This window comes from Anopheles moucheti, chromosome 3 (genome assembly GCF_943734755.1).
Source record: "Anopheles moucheti chromosome 3, idAnoMoucSN_F20_07, whole genome shotgun sequence".
In the NCBI taxonomy this organism is placed as follows: domain Eukaryota; kingdom Metazoa; phylum Arthropoda; class Insecta; order Diptera; family Culicidae; genus Anopheles; species Anopheles moucheti.
In genome coordinates this window covers 56423183-56440021 of record NC_069141.1, presented here as the reverse complement: position 1 = coordinate 56440021, position 16839 = coordinate 56423183, and the positions used below count along the sequence as shown (strand labels likewise).

The 16839-nt window shown below is 44.2% G+C and overlaps 1 protein-coding gene across 1 annotated transcript in view; it reads right to left on the bottom strand.

The window, feature by feature from the left end:
* Nucleotides 1-3948: 3948 nt before the first annotated feature.
* The window catches only part of LOC128303927 (protein still life, isoform SIF type 1), a 98021-nt gene continuing 85130 nt past the window's right edge, over nt 3949-16839 (bottom strand). The window contains exons 23-30 of the mRNA XM_053041019.1: nt 16471-16788; nt 16138-16295; nt 15859-16046; nt 14692-14863; nt 14413-14599; nt 14180-14330; nt 13975-14078; nt 3949-6046 (exon numbers count right to left, since the gene is read on the bottom strand). Of these exons, the coding sequence (XP_052896979.1) occupies nt 5967-6046; nt 13975-14078; nt 14180-14330; nt 14413-14599; nt 14692-14863; nt 15859-16046; nt 16138-16295; nt 16471-16788 (1358 nt within the window). The 3' untranslated portion in view covers nt 3949-5966. The remainder of the gene's footprint in view (nt 6047-13974; nt 14079-14179; nt 14331-14412; nt 14600-14691; nt 14864-15858; nt 16047-16137; nt 16296-16470; nt 16789-16839) is intronic.

The window sequence follows — 16839 nt, the reverse complement described above, 5'->3', positions numbered from 1 at the left end:
TCGTTCGGATTAATATCTGTTTCACAAGATGGCGTATGACCTGTCAGATCAGCACTTCTCCAACTATGGTGAAGTCATAAAATGTCTCGTTTGCGTTAGCATACAAAGAGCCGTCTATTCGTGATGGGTTCCGAAACTTCTCTAAATGATTTTAATTTCAATTTATTTGTTTGCCATAGATTACAATAGAATGTAATAAAAAGATAGAGAACAAACATAAAGATAGAAATTCTTATTTCTATCTTTAGAAAAGGGAAAGGGAAAAAAAGTTAAGGATAAGAGGACATGCGGGAACAAAAAGCGGTTAAGGAAAGGCAAAAGTCAAAAGACTGGTAAGATGAATTAAAGGCTTCTACAGCACGCACGCGTAATTCAATGCAAAACGGTATACAAACTCTAGCCGTGATCCGGTTGGAGCAGCTACAGAAACAGTTGATAACGTTCATCGTTACCTATAAGTTTTATGATTGTAAAATATTAAACACTGGATGAATCTCACCATCTTCACACACCGAAAAGAAGAACACCGTAGCTTTTTCTTTCAAAATCGTTCTTTCATAAAAAAAAACAAAATGCCCGGCAAATATTCTTAACGACTTCAGAACATTGTTTTTTGTTGTTGTTGTTGTTGGTTTTGTTTGAGTGTGTGTTTCGTAATGCTGCATTGTTTTGGTTTTGCACCCACTTTGTTTTGTTTGTTTGTTTACCATGTTTGCTCTATTTCGTTTAACCCATTGTTTTACTGTTTCTTCTCCTTCGCCTACTTCTTTTTAATCTTCTGTAGCACTGTTTGCCACTTTCTTTGATGGGTTGTGCGTGAGTGTGTGTTCTAGTGTTATCCATGTGAGTGTATGTCTTCATGCTTGTGTACGTGTAGGTGTGTGTGTATGTTTACATTATCTTTATTGAATACTTAGACATTTCCAAAGGAGTACAAAATCCAACTCAAGAAACGGTCAGGAAACTGAGTTAGCCGCATGTGGTGCGGCCATTTTGGAGCTAATCCGTTTTGCGTTTCATTGACGCTCCACTGTACGTCTTGCACTGCTTCGCATCTCTTTGCCGCTGATCTACCCTGCCCTGTCAGCTTTCACACTTTCACACTGTTACGATGCAGAATTTTCATTGCTAGGTTCGTCTTTGTTTTTTTGGTTTATGTTTTTTTATTTGTGTTTTTTGTTTTCGTTTCGTTTTTCCTTGCTCACATCTTGTTTTCGCTGACTAACTAGACTTTTCGCATTCGCTGCATGGGTTCGTGTTCGCTTGCTTTCTTCCGTGTTCGAGGATCGTTTGCTAGGGTGCCGGAAAGTTCCGGCGCTTATAGTTAGTTTTGCGGGTAAAATGAGTATTTTTTAGTTTTTTAGTGTTTTTTTTTAGTATATCAACGCTTATGTCGTCAACAAAAGTACGGACAGAAAAACGGGAAGTATACAAAGAACGTTTGTTTTGCGGATTTCACTCACTTTTTTTTGCTAGGTGTTTTATTATTCTCCGATCGCACTTGCGCTCTCGCTTCTTTGCTCATTCTTTCGCATGAGTTGTTGTCTTCTTTTTATAGGAAATTCGTCTCGCTTGTGTTTTGTGTGTGTGTGTGTGTGTTTATGTGTTTTTTTTGTATGAATGTGTAATTTTTGTTTGTTGTGTAGAAGTGTTTTTTTTCATGTTGCGTTCATGCGTTCTTTCACAAAATAACTTTTCAGATGCACGAACGTTAGTTTGCGTTTGCGTGCCGGTTTGCCAGTATGGCTTCGTACTTTCGTGTATCATCGCTTAGTAATCTTATCAATAATTGGCACAGGGTTTTAATGTAAGAGTTGTGGTTCCGTTTTTGAGTGTTTGAGTACTCGCTTTAGACTAGCGTGTCACATTTTTGGAGGAGTCTGAGTATGTATTCGTATGTGTACGTATGCATGCAGGATACAACTAATACGGACACAGTAGAACAGAAACACCACCGTTGGCTTTAACTTCGGCGTGGAAGAGCTTGTTTGCAACGAGCGCTAAGGGCGCACTTCCCACTGCAATAACGATCTTCGTAGAGGATCTTCACCCAGCCGAAAGGAACGCCATCTTTGCCCTTCCCCTGCTCTTCTTCTCCAGCTCCATGAAATTGTAATTGTGGCGATCGTGGCATTAATCGATCGTACCTCGCTATTCCCACATTAAGGCTCCCAACTTAATCAATACAAACACTATCAAATGAACGCACACATACACACACTGAACAACAAAAACCAAACCGATTGCCGATGTGCATGAACGTTGGTTTTGATTTTTACGTTGCGTCTTTCTCAATTGTTGCTGCTTTTGTGAAGCATCTACGCGATGAAACGATCATAATCTGTCGATATCATCGATATGAAACGTAGTAAGTGTGTGTGTGTGTGTGCACTTGTGTGGGTATTAAAATCCTAATGCCGATCGCATGTTAGTGCGGAGATGGCATATTTGTTGGAAAAGGCGCAACAATGGATCTGCTGCGCGGGCAGCACACCGACTACCATCGTAATTTACCTGTTTATTTAACTAATATATTTCTATAAACTGTCAACGTTTTGTGTTGCATTGTTCTAAGTATGTGTAGTTTTTTGCAAATATCTTAATTTGTTAGTGTGTGTGTGTGTGTTTTGTATTTTTATGTAGTTTTTGTAGTTGTTGTTTCTTACTTTCGAATACTTTCAGGTGCAATAAAGAACGTTGTTTTGTAACGAATGTTTGAATGAACCGCTAAGCCAATATCGTAAAACATAAATAGTTAAGAAATGTTTTTAAACAAAAGGTATAAAATATTGTAACTGCCAAACTTTATAGAATCAAAACTGCAAAAAAAGAAAAATTAAAATCAGTGCAAACAAAACATACAACGAACATAATTTACCTAAACGTAGCGTTAAAGTCACTGTAATGCTTGAAGAAATGAATGTGAAGAAACTTACAGATAATGTGCCGAACTGTTTACTATTTTAGCATGTATCACGTTAGTGTTGTTATCTTGCAATCGTCTACACTTTGCAATACGTAAGTGTGTGTTTGTGGGAGTTTTTTTTTGTGTGTAGTTGTTTGCTTCGTGTGCAACGTGTCACGTGTGTACATGATTGGGAATGTGTAGGTGTATGTGGTAATCATAATAATCATTAGTATTTAGTAGTTTTTAGTAGTGTTTTAGTAATTTTGTATAGATTTTCTTTATATTGTTTGTAGGTTTGTTTGTGTTTTCATGTTTTTTTCTTCTTTTCTTGCCCCCCTATTTGTTCGCTGCTTTATGATTCGGTTTTGTTTTTCATTGTTTTTTTTTGTTGGCTTTTTGCATTGCTTTACTCATTCGGATCGATTCGTTTGTTGTTCCGGCATTTATGCGAGCTTTTACAGTTCGTGTAATCGTCTTCTTTTTTCTGCTTTTTTCTTGTATATATATGTATGTTTGTAAGTATGGGTGTAGGTGTGAGTGTGTGCTGTTGTGTTTTTTGTTTGCTTCTCTACCTGTTAGTTTGGCTTAATTTTTTTAACTTTATTTTGGTTTGTTATAAAATTCAATTCCCTTTTCCATCGTACATGAAAGTTTTGTTGATGTTGTAGATTTTTTTTTTGTTACTATTGTGTGAGTGTACTTAATTTTGGCTTTTTACCAATTTGCTTTTTACTTATGTGTATTTTCCTTGCTCTTCCCATTACCGTGCACACATATGCGTCATGCTCACTGTTAACACACTACCCCTAACTTGCTGCCATTCCGAGTGGTAGTGTGGTTGGTAATTTACTCTACATTTCTACTCTGTTTCTGCTTGCGACTTAGTATAGTACGATCAGTTCGTCATTGTTGTGCCGCTGTCGATCGATCATCGAGCACCGGGACGATAAAACAACGAGAACAATTGTACGGAATGGGTTTTTTTTGCGTACGTGAGCGCCATTGGTGCAGATAGCAAGACTTGCCCTGTTTGCGTAACACCACAGACAGGAAAAACGGAAACACACTAAGTTCGTTCGTTTACGCAACAACGCAATCAGAGTGTTTAGTTGTAAGTGAGCGATAGAGATTGTGAGTTTTTCTTTTATTTTCTACCGGGGGGGTTTTCTTTTTATTCGGGAAAGGTGTGTTTGTTTTGTGTGTGTGTGTGTGTGTGTAGTTTTTAATTACTAGTCTGCCCGTTTGCTTGTCTGCAGTGGTATTTCTTCTTTTTTTTTAAGCCGCTGTCATACGCTAGCTTCTCAATTCGAAGTCTAGTCATTCTTTCACTCGATTATACAGGTTTATATTTTATATTCTATTGGTTTAGGATTAAAAATGATCAAAAAGGTAAAAACAAACTCGAAACAATTTCTCTCTTTCTCTCTCTCTCTCTCTCATTACCGTCTTTTTCTCTTCTTCCCATAACACACAAACACACATACACACACTATTAACGGGTATGCTCTGCACTTCTTCATTGTTTCCTCCACACAAACGTATCTTCGCTTCGTACATTCGTTCTTTCTTTTTCTTCTCTTCTTCTCTACTTAGCACGTTTGGTTTGTCAGGTTGTCTGGTTTTGTGGTTAGTCATGCTAATGGAAAGATGTAATTCATGTTGCCTGCTGTCTGTTGTTTACTAGTGTATTCTTTCGTTTTTTGTTTTGTTTCTTTGTCTTTGTTTCATTGTTTGTTTTGTCAGTTAGACGTTTTGTGTTGTAAGTGCCGCGCGTGTGTGAAACTGTGTGAAATACTTTTCTATCGCAATTTGCAAAGATAATTCATTCATCTATGTTCTTTTTTTTTGTTTGCTAGTTCAACGCTGCTCATTTTTTCCTTTATCGCTAATACAAACACGGTTACGGATTTTGTTGGGTTTGCTCGATGCTAATATTTGGCCTCTTATACTTCCTTTCTTTTGACAACTTTTTGCCCCGATGCAGGCCAAAACGCATCGGTGTTCGTCCATCTCACTATCGGTTCGGTTAGAAGTGATTAACAAACATTGGGTGTCGAGCAGCGTGCCACACCCACTTGGTGTACGTTGGTAAGGTATGGAAAACCGTTTAAATGACTTCCTTTCTCGCTAGTGATTGGATTGCTGTGTCTGCGCTGTTCAGTTGGTTTCTCGCTTGCGTGTGGTGTGCTTAGACCACGCGCTTAGCGTCCTTAGGTCAGGTGTTTGAATGTATAAGTTGATCAGTTCACATTTTGCTTTTGCATTACTGTGTGTGTGTGTGTGTCTTAGGAAAGGGATGGTAGCTGAAAACGGACGTATCTATAAGAGACACCGTTTGCTTAGGAAGTGTCTTGGGTTGCGGCTGGGTTCAATTGGGTGTTAGGCGCACGGTCACGTCTATTCCGTCTAGTGATGATCTCCCCCTAGGCTAGAAAACACACTACCAACTGCCTGTTGCGCTTGTTGCTCTACTCTCTGCTCGATGGTACGATCAACACAATAACCATAACCATCAAACTTAATGGCTAAGAAAACCTGTGTGATTCACCTACGCCTGTGCTCACGGTCGAGTTGTTTTCGTGTGCAGCATCTCTGGCGCCTTCACTTTTCGATCTCGGTTATTTGTAGTACTTAAAAATGCCTACATGCACACATGCCGTGCCAGAGATGCAAAACGATCTACGTTTATTTCTTTCTGTTTGTTTCTGCCCCAAACTTCAGCGCTCTACCTATAGCCATCAGCAGCCGTTTGACAAATTGCGTCCGCGACTGCAACAGTGATCGCGAGATGCTTCTATTGCTCTCTATCATTCCCAACCGATTTAAGCTGCATCCATTTGCTTTAGTGCGCTGTCATGGAGACTCGGTAACAATTCGAGTCTTACGTTAGTTGCCCGATCTGTGGGAAGTTGCAATCAAGAAGGATAGTAAAGGGAAAAGGAGACTGGAAGGATGGTTTTTTAATGAAAGGTTTTGTTTTGGGGTATCATTGGGCATTGCGTTTGCTTTGTTTCTTGCATGTTTTGCTTCGAAAGATGGGTTGAGTAACGAGAAAAGTTTATTTACTTTCATCTTTACGTGATGTCGACGGGGCGTCACTTAAACTAATCATGTCTCTAGGCTTCCACACCGGGGATCCTACAATTAAAAAAGAAAAACAAATGGCCAGATTTAATGACATTGTTCGAATGGTTGTGTTTATAAGAGTAGGGTTTTGGTTTTGATTTTGATTTGATTGTTGTTTGGTGGTGGTTACTGTTGTTTTGTTTATTATCATTATCAAATCAGTGTAGCTTTCGCTTCTTTTCCTGTGTTTGATTTATCTTTTGGTTTGGTGTTGTTCAATTTAGTATTGTTTTTTTTTTGCTTCAATTTGTATACATCCAATTTCAACTAACTTAACTTAAAACCTACGGAAGAATAGTGGCAGGAAGGTCCGGGGTCGGTGAGAGGATAGTTGAATGAAACAATCAAGAAGATTGGAGGCAAATGTTGGTGGAGTGAGTTTTATGTGTAGAAATTAAGAAGAAAATAGTCATAAAGAAAGAGAAAGGTAAAAACAAGTCATAAAAAAAGAAGATGATGATCATGATCGATTCAGATTCAACGCAAAGTGGGGTGGAACAGTGGGCTAGAGGCTATAAAAGGTTTAAGATCTATATTTTTGCAAAGATTGAAGTAACCATTGCTCACCTTCAGCTCGTATGCTTGTTTTGCTTGGTGGCTTGGTGCTAAGCAGTGAGTATTGTACACACACACACACACACTTTGCTGATGGGGGAAGTTTTGAAATGGTGTGATCTATATTGCTAGGTTCTGATGTGAAATGTCAAAAGAAGTACTTTACTGCATCAAATATTTCACCGCATATGCTACGTATCTAAGATCGCTAGGGTTTACGATCTACATTGCGCATAACGTGTGTATGTTGGGATTGGAAAGTTCGATATTCATTAAGCTATACAGTTTGTTTTTTTATTAACAATAAAAGGAAATACATTATTCTATTGATCACTCTAGAACAACTATAATGTGTACTAAGAAACGTTGTACTATTGTACCTAAAATCTAGAAGTAGGTATAAAACTGTACACAACAACACTGAACAAAGAAGGATAATGAGAAAAAAACAAGAGAAATCATAATAAATATCGTACACTTAAATAAAAAGTATAAAAATGGTAAAAAGAACTTGTAACACATTAAAAGAAGAGTGGCCAACAAGTTGATGCAAGTGAAACAAGGGTTTGAGGGCAGGACAAAGCCGTTTTTGTTGGAGTGGATGCAGAAGAAGGTAACGGTAGGTAGGTACGCAAACAGGTGTGTTAACCATCGGACACTTTCGTGCATGAACCCTCGTACGTCAGTTTGGTTATTACTTCTATTTGGTTTCTACAATTTCTTGCTCAAACACTAACACGGGCAACTGACTCTCATCAGCAGACAGGTGGAAATGTGCTCAACACTACATGGCGTTACTCGGCACTGGTTCAGCTTTATCGGATTTGGGGGCTGTTAGCTCAGTGATTAGGGGAGGGTTCTCTAGTTGTGAGGTTATTGGTAGGGTTTGACAATTTGCTAGGAGGACTACTGCTGCAAAGCTGTCAGTCGGGGTACATTCGCCACGTATACACTACACTGCTAATAGCTAATAGTTACCGGGGGAATGTTTGAGTGATTTACTAGTTCGGCAAATAACAGTCGTTCGGTTCCAAACAGCAAAGCGCTGCATGTAAGGCTGTGGGTATCGGTTTATGCTTGCTTATATCGTTTTTTTTTTATCTATTTTTCCTAAATGTTGTTGTTCAGTTTGTTAGGTCAATCGTGTGCAGCTGCATTAGTCTCATATCGCACCATTAACTTATCGCTGTATTGTTCGTGTTCGTGAGTATGTGTGTGTGTGTGCGTGTGTGTATTTTGTCCTTCCTGTCATTGTCGACGAACCGTGTGGAACGCATGCACAACAGCATTGCAACAGCATGCAGGTGTTGTTGTAAAATATGTTGTCATGTTTTTGTTTTTAAATCGCATCACTTGGACACTAGAATGGTTGCTACGGTTTTTTAAAAGACTTCGTACCAATCGGACAGGATGAAGACGGAAGGAAAAACAGACAAAATGTTAACAAACGCATGTTTGCGTGCCTCTGTATCCGCTCGATAGTTCGTACTCGGTTGACTAAAAGCGAAAATAGTCTAACAGCAATATGAAAAACTCTCTTGCCTAACTAAACATCCTTTCCAACCTGGTGCCACCGTCTCCGGGCTACGTGACCCCGGGCGGGCCTTCGGTACTAATAGAGTCATGCGAAAAGTGTGTAACAAATGTGGTTAATTAAATTCCATGCTTTCGTTTTAAAATTCTAGCTAGCTTTCATCTAACTGCCTCGCCGACTCTGACGACCACGCGCGCTCTAACCGTCCAAGCGATAAAAGATGCATTGTAGAAAAATAGAATTCTCGTAAGATATATTTGTTGTTAAAGTGTTAAACGGTTGCTTTCCCTTTTGGCTACATATATAGTGATTCATATCCGAGTTAAGAATAATCAGTGCAATTGTTTTTGGCTTAAAATGTCCCGTTTTACAAGGAGCTGGTGCTTTGATAGCTTAAGTCGCGCGAAATCGTTTCGTTTTGTTGGGGTTTGAAATGGTTGAAACAACGGATCAGCGGAATTAGTGAACGTATCGGTTAAAATGTCTATCTAACTTGCGTTGATGCGATGTCTTAATGTAGTAAGGGGTACTTTTATAAAACCACCGTTTTTTTTCGCTGCTTCTTACTTATGTAACTATCATTAACGCTAATCCGGCCCCGTTACTGTCGTCCGTTTCAGGCGCCATGTTTTTTTTTGTTCAAAGTTTCGCTTGAGTCGATATTTCAATGAGAAAAAAGTAATTAAATCTAATAATTAATTCCACACACAAAAAAACTACCAACGGGTCGATTACGATTACAATTGTAGTTGTAACGGCGCGCTACAACTTAAGCAACGCAAAACGCTGTAACGCTGTAACGCTGTAACGCTGTAAGTAAGGTGCACCGTTACGGATAGGTGACGCGTTTCCCTCTGTGGCACTGGAACAGCCTAACAACGTACGAGCACGCGGACCAACGCTGGTCACGTGCTCTTTAACCGATTGTCGTATTGTTTACTGCTGTTTGCTGGGTTTTGCTAAAGTCTTGCAACAACAACCATCATTCGTCCTCACGAACGGAACGTTTGTATTGACTGTATAAAGTTTGTAAGAAAATGGTTTACTAACGATTCCAACAGACGAATGGTGGGCACCCTAGTGTAATATTGGCAAAGAGTAGAATAAACTATAGCCTCCCTAAACTAAGGTTACGTGTCAGGTGCAATGTGTCCGCTGCACTGGAACATGCGCAACAACATCGGCAAATGAGCAGGCGCGTTACGTTAACGCCATCGCTTAGTATTAAAATCGCTTTTATCATATCAAATACCGGTAATCAATATATATATATCGGAATGTATCGCCCTGGCTTATAAGATAATTGGCACAAAATCACAACATTTTCATCGAACATTCTCGTTACGCCCGGTGACTACTGAACGCCTCTCACTGGTGGCGTTATTCGCATCGCTCCACTATATATATGTAATATATGTGTGCCCAAAAAAGGGCATCGAAGGATCATATTGGTGGAACTGAAAAGAAGTACCTTGCGCATCATCGGTAAGGTATCATCTGCTCATACACACACGCACTCGTACCTTCAATTCCTTCCGGCCATCCGGAACATCCTTTCAGGGGGGAGGAGGAGGAGGAGTTTTGTTGTTGTTTTTTTTTGTTTTGGTGTGTTCCGACCTACACAACGTTGACTATTATTGTTCGAATATGTTAAGTATATTGTGGGTTTTTTTTTGTTGTTTTTAATATTGATGTTACGCTTGTTGCGGTTACTACGTCCTACGTTAACACGGTTATTGGGCTATAAGAGCGCGGTATGTTTTGTTACACTTCATTATCTTGTATAAACTCACCTGTATTACAATTGTTACCTTGCGTGTATGTGTATATTTTATATTAGTATGAATATTGGTTTTGCTAACACCTTTTTCCCTAGATATTGTGTGTGTGTGTGTATGTGTGTACGTTTCGCTTTGACTTTCGTTAGTTTTTGAGTTGGTTGTTTCGGTTACATTGATTTCATATTGACTCGCAGCTCTATTGCAGCACTATTGCGGTACATCTCAGGAAGAGGGAGAAAACTTTCACACTACGAATAAGATTGTGGTATATGCCGTTACTAGCGGTAGTACTTGATTATGAGATACTTGTGGTTTAACACGGGCTGCACTTGTATTCTGTTGCAATTATATATATGTGTGTATGTGTGTATATTTGGGTACGTATACGTGTATTAACTGTCGGATTGTGTTCCTACAGCAGTACTACCTTTGCCTATCCGGTTGTCCTTCGTTTGTTTCGTTTGTTGGAACGGATATCAAGGATGATTGTGTGTAAGGTGTGGGGGAGCTTAAAACAACGGGATCATCGCCCAAACATACGTTTATGTTTTTCCCTGGCCAAAGGATCAGGGACACGACTTGAACCGGGGAACTTGGTCGGAGGACACACTGGAGTCAATCGTCGACAGTCGACGGGGCACGGTTGCGGTTTCGTTGCAGCACGTAATTGAATTCCTGCAGCCCCAGTTACCGGGGCGATGTTTCGTTTCCGTGGTCATTCGATTTTCTCACGCCATCCTTGCCGGGCAACGGCAAAGAAGCCTCGACCCGTAGCAGCAGCAAAGTTGCGGTTTGCCGGTAATTTAATTTTGGAACCGTCCGACCCGACCCGACGCAGTTTGACGTGCAGCACCAGCAGGATTCCATGTGCGCGGACTGTCGCCGACACGAGGCCGGAAATAGTGTTTGGCCGAAAGGGGGGGAGTTTGGGGGGAGGGGGGTAAAACAGATTGTCCACCGACACGCGCAAAGGCGCAGCAAAAAGGGCGTGAAATGGAGTGGTTTACTTGTTGCAAATTTGAATATTTAACCCCCTTTTTAGTGGGGGTTTTGGGTCCCGAAAGTCTAGCCGTCCGCCTGGGCGGAAGGTGGAAACATTACAATGTGCTACAGTTTGGGACGCGTAGTGTGTGAAACTTAGTGTCACTTTTGAAACCAATTTGAATGAGTCGCTCCGCAACGTGCTCCGGGGTCGTGGTGGTAATGTAACGGAAGGAGAAGGATATCGTGTGGATGGTTGGACAAACACCACGGCGGCTTACGGGTTGAAATGATACAACAAATCCAACGAAGTTAGTCTGCAAGGCTAGTGGTTTGATTTAGTGACAGTGTTTTGATTACATCTCTTCTTCTGCTTCTGCTGTACTTATTGCTCGCTCTACATGTTGAGGTTAATGTATCGGTGTGGAATTCTGCCAACCGTAGTTTGGATATTCATATATAGTGGTAATTGTATATCGACTATTTCTTTTGCTCGTGTTGTATGGTTGTTTTTGAACGGTTGTTTATGCTACCGGGACGGCACCCGGTGCATTTCACTCACTCACTCTCGTGGTTACTGTTTTGATTAATTTAAGTTTTTGATTTTACTGCTACAAAGCCATAGGGGAGGGAAAGGAGAGTTTACTTTTGGGTGCTGCGATTGTTGTGGATGGAACAGAAGGGATTGATTGAGCTGCGCTTGGTGTGGGTAGTTTTGCTGTGAACTGTGTGTTTGATATTGCTCTCGATGTCATCCCATTGCCGTTTGGTATCGTTTCCGGGGTTTGAACGTTAAGCACCATTAATTGAACACAACCAAAACGCACGAGATTAAACGTGAATTTCGTCGTGATCGAACGAGGGTGATTTGTCGAAGCTTGCCTGATGGTACAGTCTGGCCCGGGACGATTTCTTCCGCGCACGACTCTGCCGTGCGCGGGCTTTTTGCTATGGAGGCTTCATGTCCTGCATGATGCACTCCATACAAGAAGCGTGCGATTGGGCAGCGTACTGCTGCTGCTGCTGCTGCTGCAGATGGTGTTGGTGTTGCTGTTGAAGTTGCTGCTGGTGCTGCTGCTGGTAGGCGCGCCGATCGTGCTCGATACGGGCGTAGTGCAGGTTCGGGTTTTGATCGTAATCCAGAAACGAGGAACTGTCGATGGAGCGCGAGGGCGTCAACCGGTACGTGCGCTGCGGTGAGGCACCCCGGCTGTGACTTTTCGGAATCGGGATTGGACCGCGCGGACGCTCGTAGTGGCGCTCGGGCGACGGTACACGGCTGTAGAACCGCTGGGGAGAAACTCCACCGCGGTGATGATCTTTCGGTGGTGAGTAATGGCGACTTCCGCGACGCTGGGGCGACAACCCACGCGGGTAGTTCGGGGTCCGGGTGGGTGAAGGACCACGGCTGCTGTAACTCTGCTGTGGTGATAAGCCGCGCCCGTAGCTGTGCGGTGACGTGCTACCCCGATAGTACCCACCACGCATCGGTGAAGCGCCACGACTGGTGTGGCCGGAACGCTGTGGAGATGGACCACGGCTGTTATAGCCTCGCTGCGGTGAAGGACCTCGGCTGAACGAACTCTGGGGAGAAATTCCTTTGAATGAGGATTGGGGCGATAGCGAAAGACCTCGCGTCAGGGAGGTCTGTGGAGAGAGTCCGCGGGCATAGCAGCGGCTCGGGGAAACGTCGCGGCTGTACACGTTGAGCGGGGAGCTAGAGCGACTGTACGACTTCCGGTAGTCATTGTTGGAACGTTCTGAGGAGATACTGTAGCGCTTTTTGCTACCCTCCACGGAGGAAGCATCGAAGCTGGTGTTGGGCGAGTAGCCGCAGGAAGATTCGTAACCCTCGACCGAGCGCATCCGTTCAGTGCTGCCAACGGACGCACTTCGCTTCGCCCGCCGAACCTTCTCCTCGCGGGTGTTCTGATAGATATGTGGATAGTCCTTCTCGACCCCAAGATACTCGGTGGACAGCGAAAGATAGCACCGGTTACCGGTCGCAGTTTGATATTGCTCATAGTCGGAAGACAAGTTAGCGTCCGTTTTCGACGCGGTACTGTCCGAACTTTCGGACGGTTTGCTACCGACGGAGGGACTCGACGAACGCTTCAGAATTCCACCGACGATAGCGCCACCGTTCGGTTGCTTCTTCTTCAGTATTCCACCCTCGGATGCCTTCTTGCCGGTGGTAGTGGGACCAGCACCACCTGCAGCAGCAGCAGCAGCAGCAACAGCAGCACTTGGGCTGGAGGCACGCCGCGCCCTGTCCGGACTCTTCTCGATACGCACGTGCCGCTCGATGTCGATACTGTTGCGCGGTGACTTAATCTTTATGATACGTATAGGGCTCTTTTCGCGCTCCACCGACTTCATGCGCTTCGGTGACTTGGTTTTCTCCAGCTTCGGGCTCAGCGTACCATCAGGCGACGAGTTCGCCGACGATGCACTCAGCGTGTAACGCTGCTGCTCCGGATGAGAACCACCGTCACCCTCGGACGAGCTGAGCCGTTCCTTCGCTGCGCCCGTGGGTGACGGTTTCTCGCCCGTGTGTTCCGAGCAGCTGTCATCGCTTTTGCCCGACCCGGAACTGGACGACATGTCCACTGGTACGTCGGTGGATTCGGTCTTCGACAACGATGGCCGGCCGTCGGGGTGGGATTTCTTCGGGGATGGAATGTAGGAGTTGGGGGGTGGAGATGTCGTTGTGGTTGTGTGCTGTGTGTGGGTTGTCTGTAGTGTCGGTTTTGATGCTGTACCAGCAGTGTCTGAGGTCGGTGGTGAGCGTGCTAGTGGTGGCGGTGAGGCAACTACGGCCGGTGTAACGCTACCGGCGTGTGTTGGAACTGTGCTGTCACTACCCTGCCCGGTCTGTTCGCTTTCTAGATGCTTTTCCTTAAGATTCTCCATGTACTCTACTATGTCCGTCTCTATCAGACTGTCGAGATTGAGGTTCTTGAGATGCTTATCCATCGCATTGTCCGCTTGGTCGGTTTGGTTCGGTCGCTTCTCGGTGGCGCTCGGGCCATTCGTCGGTTCAAACATCTCTACAACACTCTTATCGCTACTGGGAGAAAGTCGCTTACCTAGATCCTTCATCAGTACCGGATGGTAGGTGGCCGGCGGATGGGACGACTGTATCAGGCGCGCCTGGCTGCCGGTGCTGCCCACAGATAGCGTAGAGGTGGTGCTGTGCATTCACGGCAACAAAAAGCGAAAAACGAAAAAGGGTTCCGTTCACATTAGTTCCGACGTAAAGTTTTCGAACATTGGGCGAGATAAAACACTTACCTCAGCGTTAGATGATTCGGTGTTTTGCCCAGGGACGATTTCGGCTTAACCGTGCCCTGCTGCGAATCATCCTCCCCTTCCGATTTGGTGCCGGGGTCCGGTTTTTCCTGCTCACGCTCGCTCATGTTCCGTCTGCAGGCAGCTACTTGCTCTAGCAAAAGGGAAGCGAACCAGACGTTAGACCAGAGTTCGAGCACATTCGATGGGTTTTGCTTTGGTGCTGGTCGTCTTACCTCCGACATCGCCCACCGTCTTGCTGCGCATACGGAACTGACCGCTGTACTGTGGTACCGGTGGATCATCCGCTTCCTGGCTGCCCGAGGTCGTGTTATCGTAGTCGATATTTCCAGACGAGTGACGCTGATTGATCTTGGATTTCTTCGGCTTGCCAAGCGTCTGGGAGCCCTGCATGATCTGTGGCTGCAGGAAAAAGCACGGGGAGAGCAAAAGTTTACAGATAAAACTTTACACGTACTGCGTTACAAGGACGCTGGAAGTTTTGCGAAACAAACCTGCTGCTTCGGTCGTTCGAGAGTTTGCGAATTTCCGGAGGAATTTCCGACGCCCGTCATCGAGTTCGTGCTGCCGCCCATGCTCTTGAGCGACGGTATCGACATATTGCGAACGCTTTCCCGTATGATCTGTCGGATTGTCTTGAGGAACGCGTTGCGAAACTCGGCGGTACTGTTGGGATGGGATGGTAGCCGTAGGTTGAATAAATAAATTCCGGATAAGCAATAGCAAACACGCTGGAATGTTGAACGTTCGTTCGATGGAAGGAAGGTTAGGTTAGTACGGTACGCTTCTGCTAAAGTATTTCCGTTTGCTTTAAAACCTCGCAACATCTTGGTGGAAGCAAACACGAAACCACACCCCAATACCAACCGTGACCGAGCGAAACAATCGTTGCCTTCCAGCTCGTTCATCTCACGACCTGCTTCAGGCTTGTGTTTTTCATCAGGACCGAGATAAAACGAGGTTGAGATGAATCGAGCAACGAACGTCAATTACTGCGACGACGTACGGTGCGAGAAGGAAAATAGTGGACCGGAGTTGTATTCTTCAATCATCGTTCCGTTCCGAGAGCCATTACGTTAGCTTAAAAAGCTTCCCTGCTAATCCGCAAAAATTGCGGGCACGATAGGAAAAGGAAAAGTCCATGTAATGCATCGATCTTGGCAAACAGTGCTATTGGATCGCTTTACTTCTGGGCAAGTTTACAGCGAAGAAAAACATCGTACAACTGGATTGGAAACTTTTCCAAGCGATGGTAGAAAATTTTGCAATATAGTGTACGATTGTGTCCTGTGGAAGCGAAAGGGAAAGGGCCCGGTTAAGAAACCTTACCTTTCGCCGCTCGGTACAGTCGCAGGACCGAGGTGCATCGTAATCCGATTTAAATTAATTGATTTCTGTTATTCCGTGCAACTTCGGTTCGGTACGGAATATGTACCAGCAGCTTAAGTGCATATGTGTACGTGTTTGTCTTCGTGGCGGATAGCGCAAAAAAAAAAATCTCCGCTTTCATCCGGCGAGACGCTGAAATTGTTTTTCATCCCGTTACGTTCAGCGCGATTGAGTGTGTGATTGAAAACTTTCCCTCCATCGAACGAGCAACTTTCCGCAACGCTTTGTATGTGGCTGCAGTGCTGCAGGTGGAGATTAAGAAAGTGCTTTACCTGTTCGATAGTACGTAAACTTTCTCCGACCGGCGTTGGAGCTGGGATCGGAGGTGTATCAGCTCCCAGAGGAAGTGTGAGTCCATGTCCTTGGCGGAGGAAGCCCTTACCTGTACCTCGGTGACCGGTATCAGCACCTGATAGCGGATGATCTCCACCTCGTTCGTAGCGTTCTTACTCGAAACACCCTGTGTAGAAGTAAAGGGATATCGCATCAAAAAAGGTTAGTTTTTGTAGACGTCTCAGACATCTCTCCCCGGGACCATTGTCAAACCGTACCATGAGTTTTTTCTTCTGACGCAAACGCTCCTTGCACAGGAACACGACAGCCGACTTGAAGACGAAGCACATCGCGTGTAGCTCGAGACCCTTCTTTATCTTGCCGAGGAAGTCACTGATATTGAGCCACTCGACGCCACCATAGTAGAGCAGATCACCTAGGTCGTTTGGTGGGTAAGAGAGGGCAAAATTGTAGATCTGTTATAGTGCCAAACGGGCAATGAAGGTTGGAAATTTTGATGAAAGCAAACAAAAAACAAACACATAAACACGCGAACGAAAGCCGAATAGTTTGGGAACGTTAATTGTGGGGACAGTTTGTGTCCATACTACCAGGGCTGAGATCGATCGGTTGCTTGCAGGACTTCTGGTGCTGGCGGAAGAGATGATCGAAGATCGCACCGTACTCTTCGTGGATGCGCTGCATTTCGTTGATGTGTTCCGCCACCTTCTCCATGCCTTTGAGTGCCTCGACCAGATGCAGATGCTCGGCCGCATTCGGGTCGGTGAGGTTGCGCAGCTGTTGCAGCAGCAGCGGATACTTGAGAATGCGCTGTATCGGTTTGATGAGGAATGATTCCAGTGTGCTGCTGTGCTGTTGCTTCGGGTTTCTTGCGGCCAGGAACTCCTGCAGTGCTTGATTGCCTTCATCTGCGATGAAAGATGGATGGTGGGAGTTAAGCAAAAAAAACGGAGCAGAAG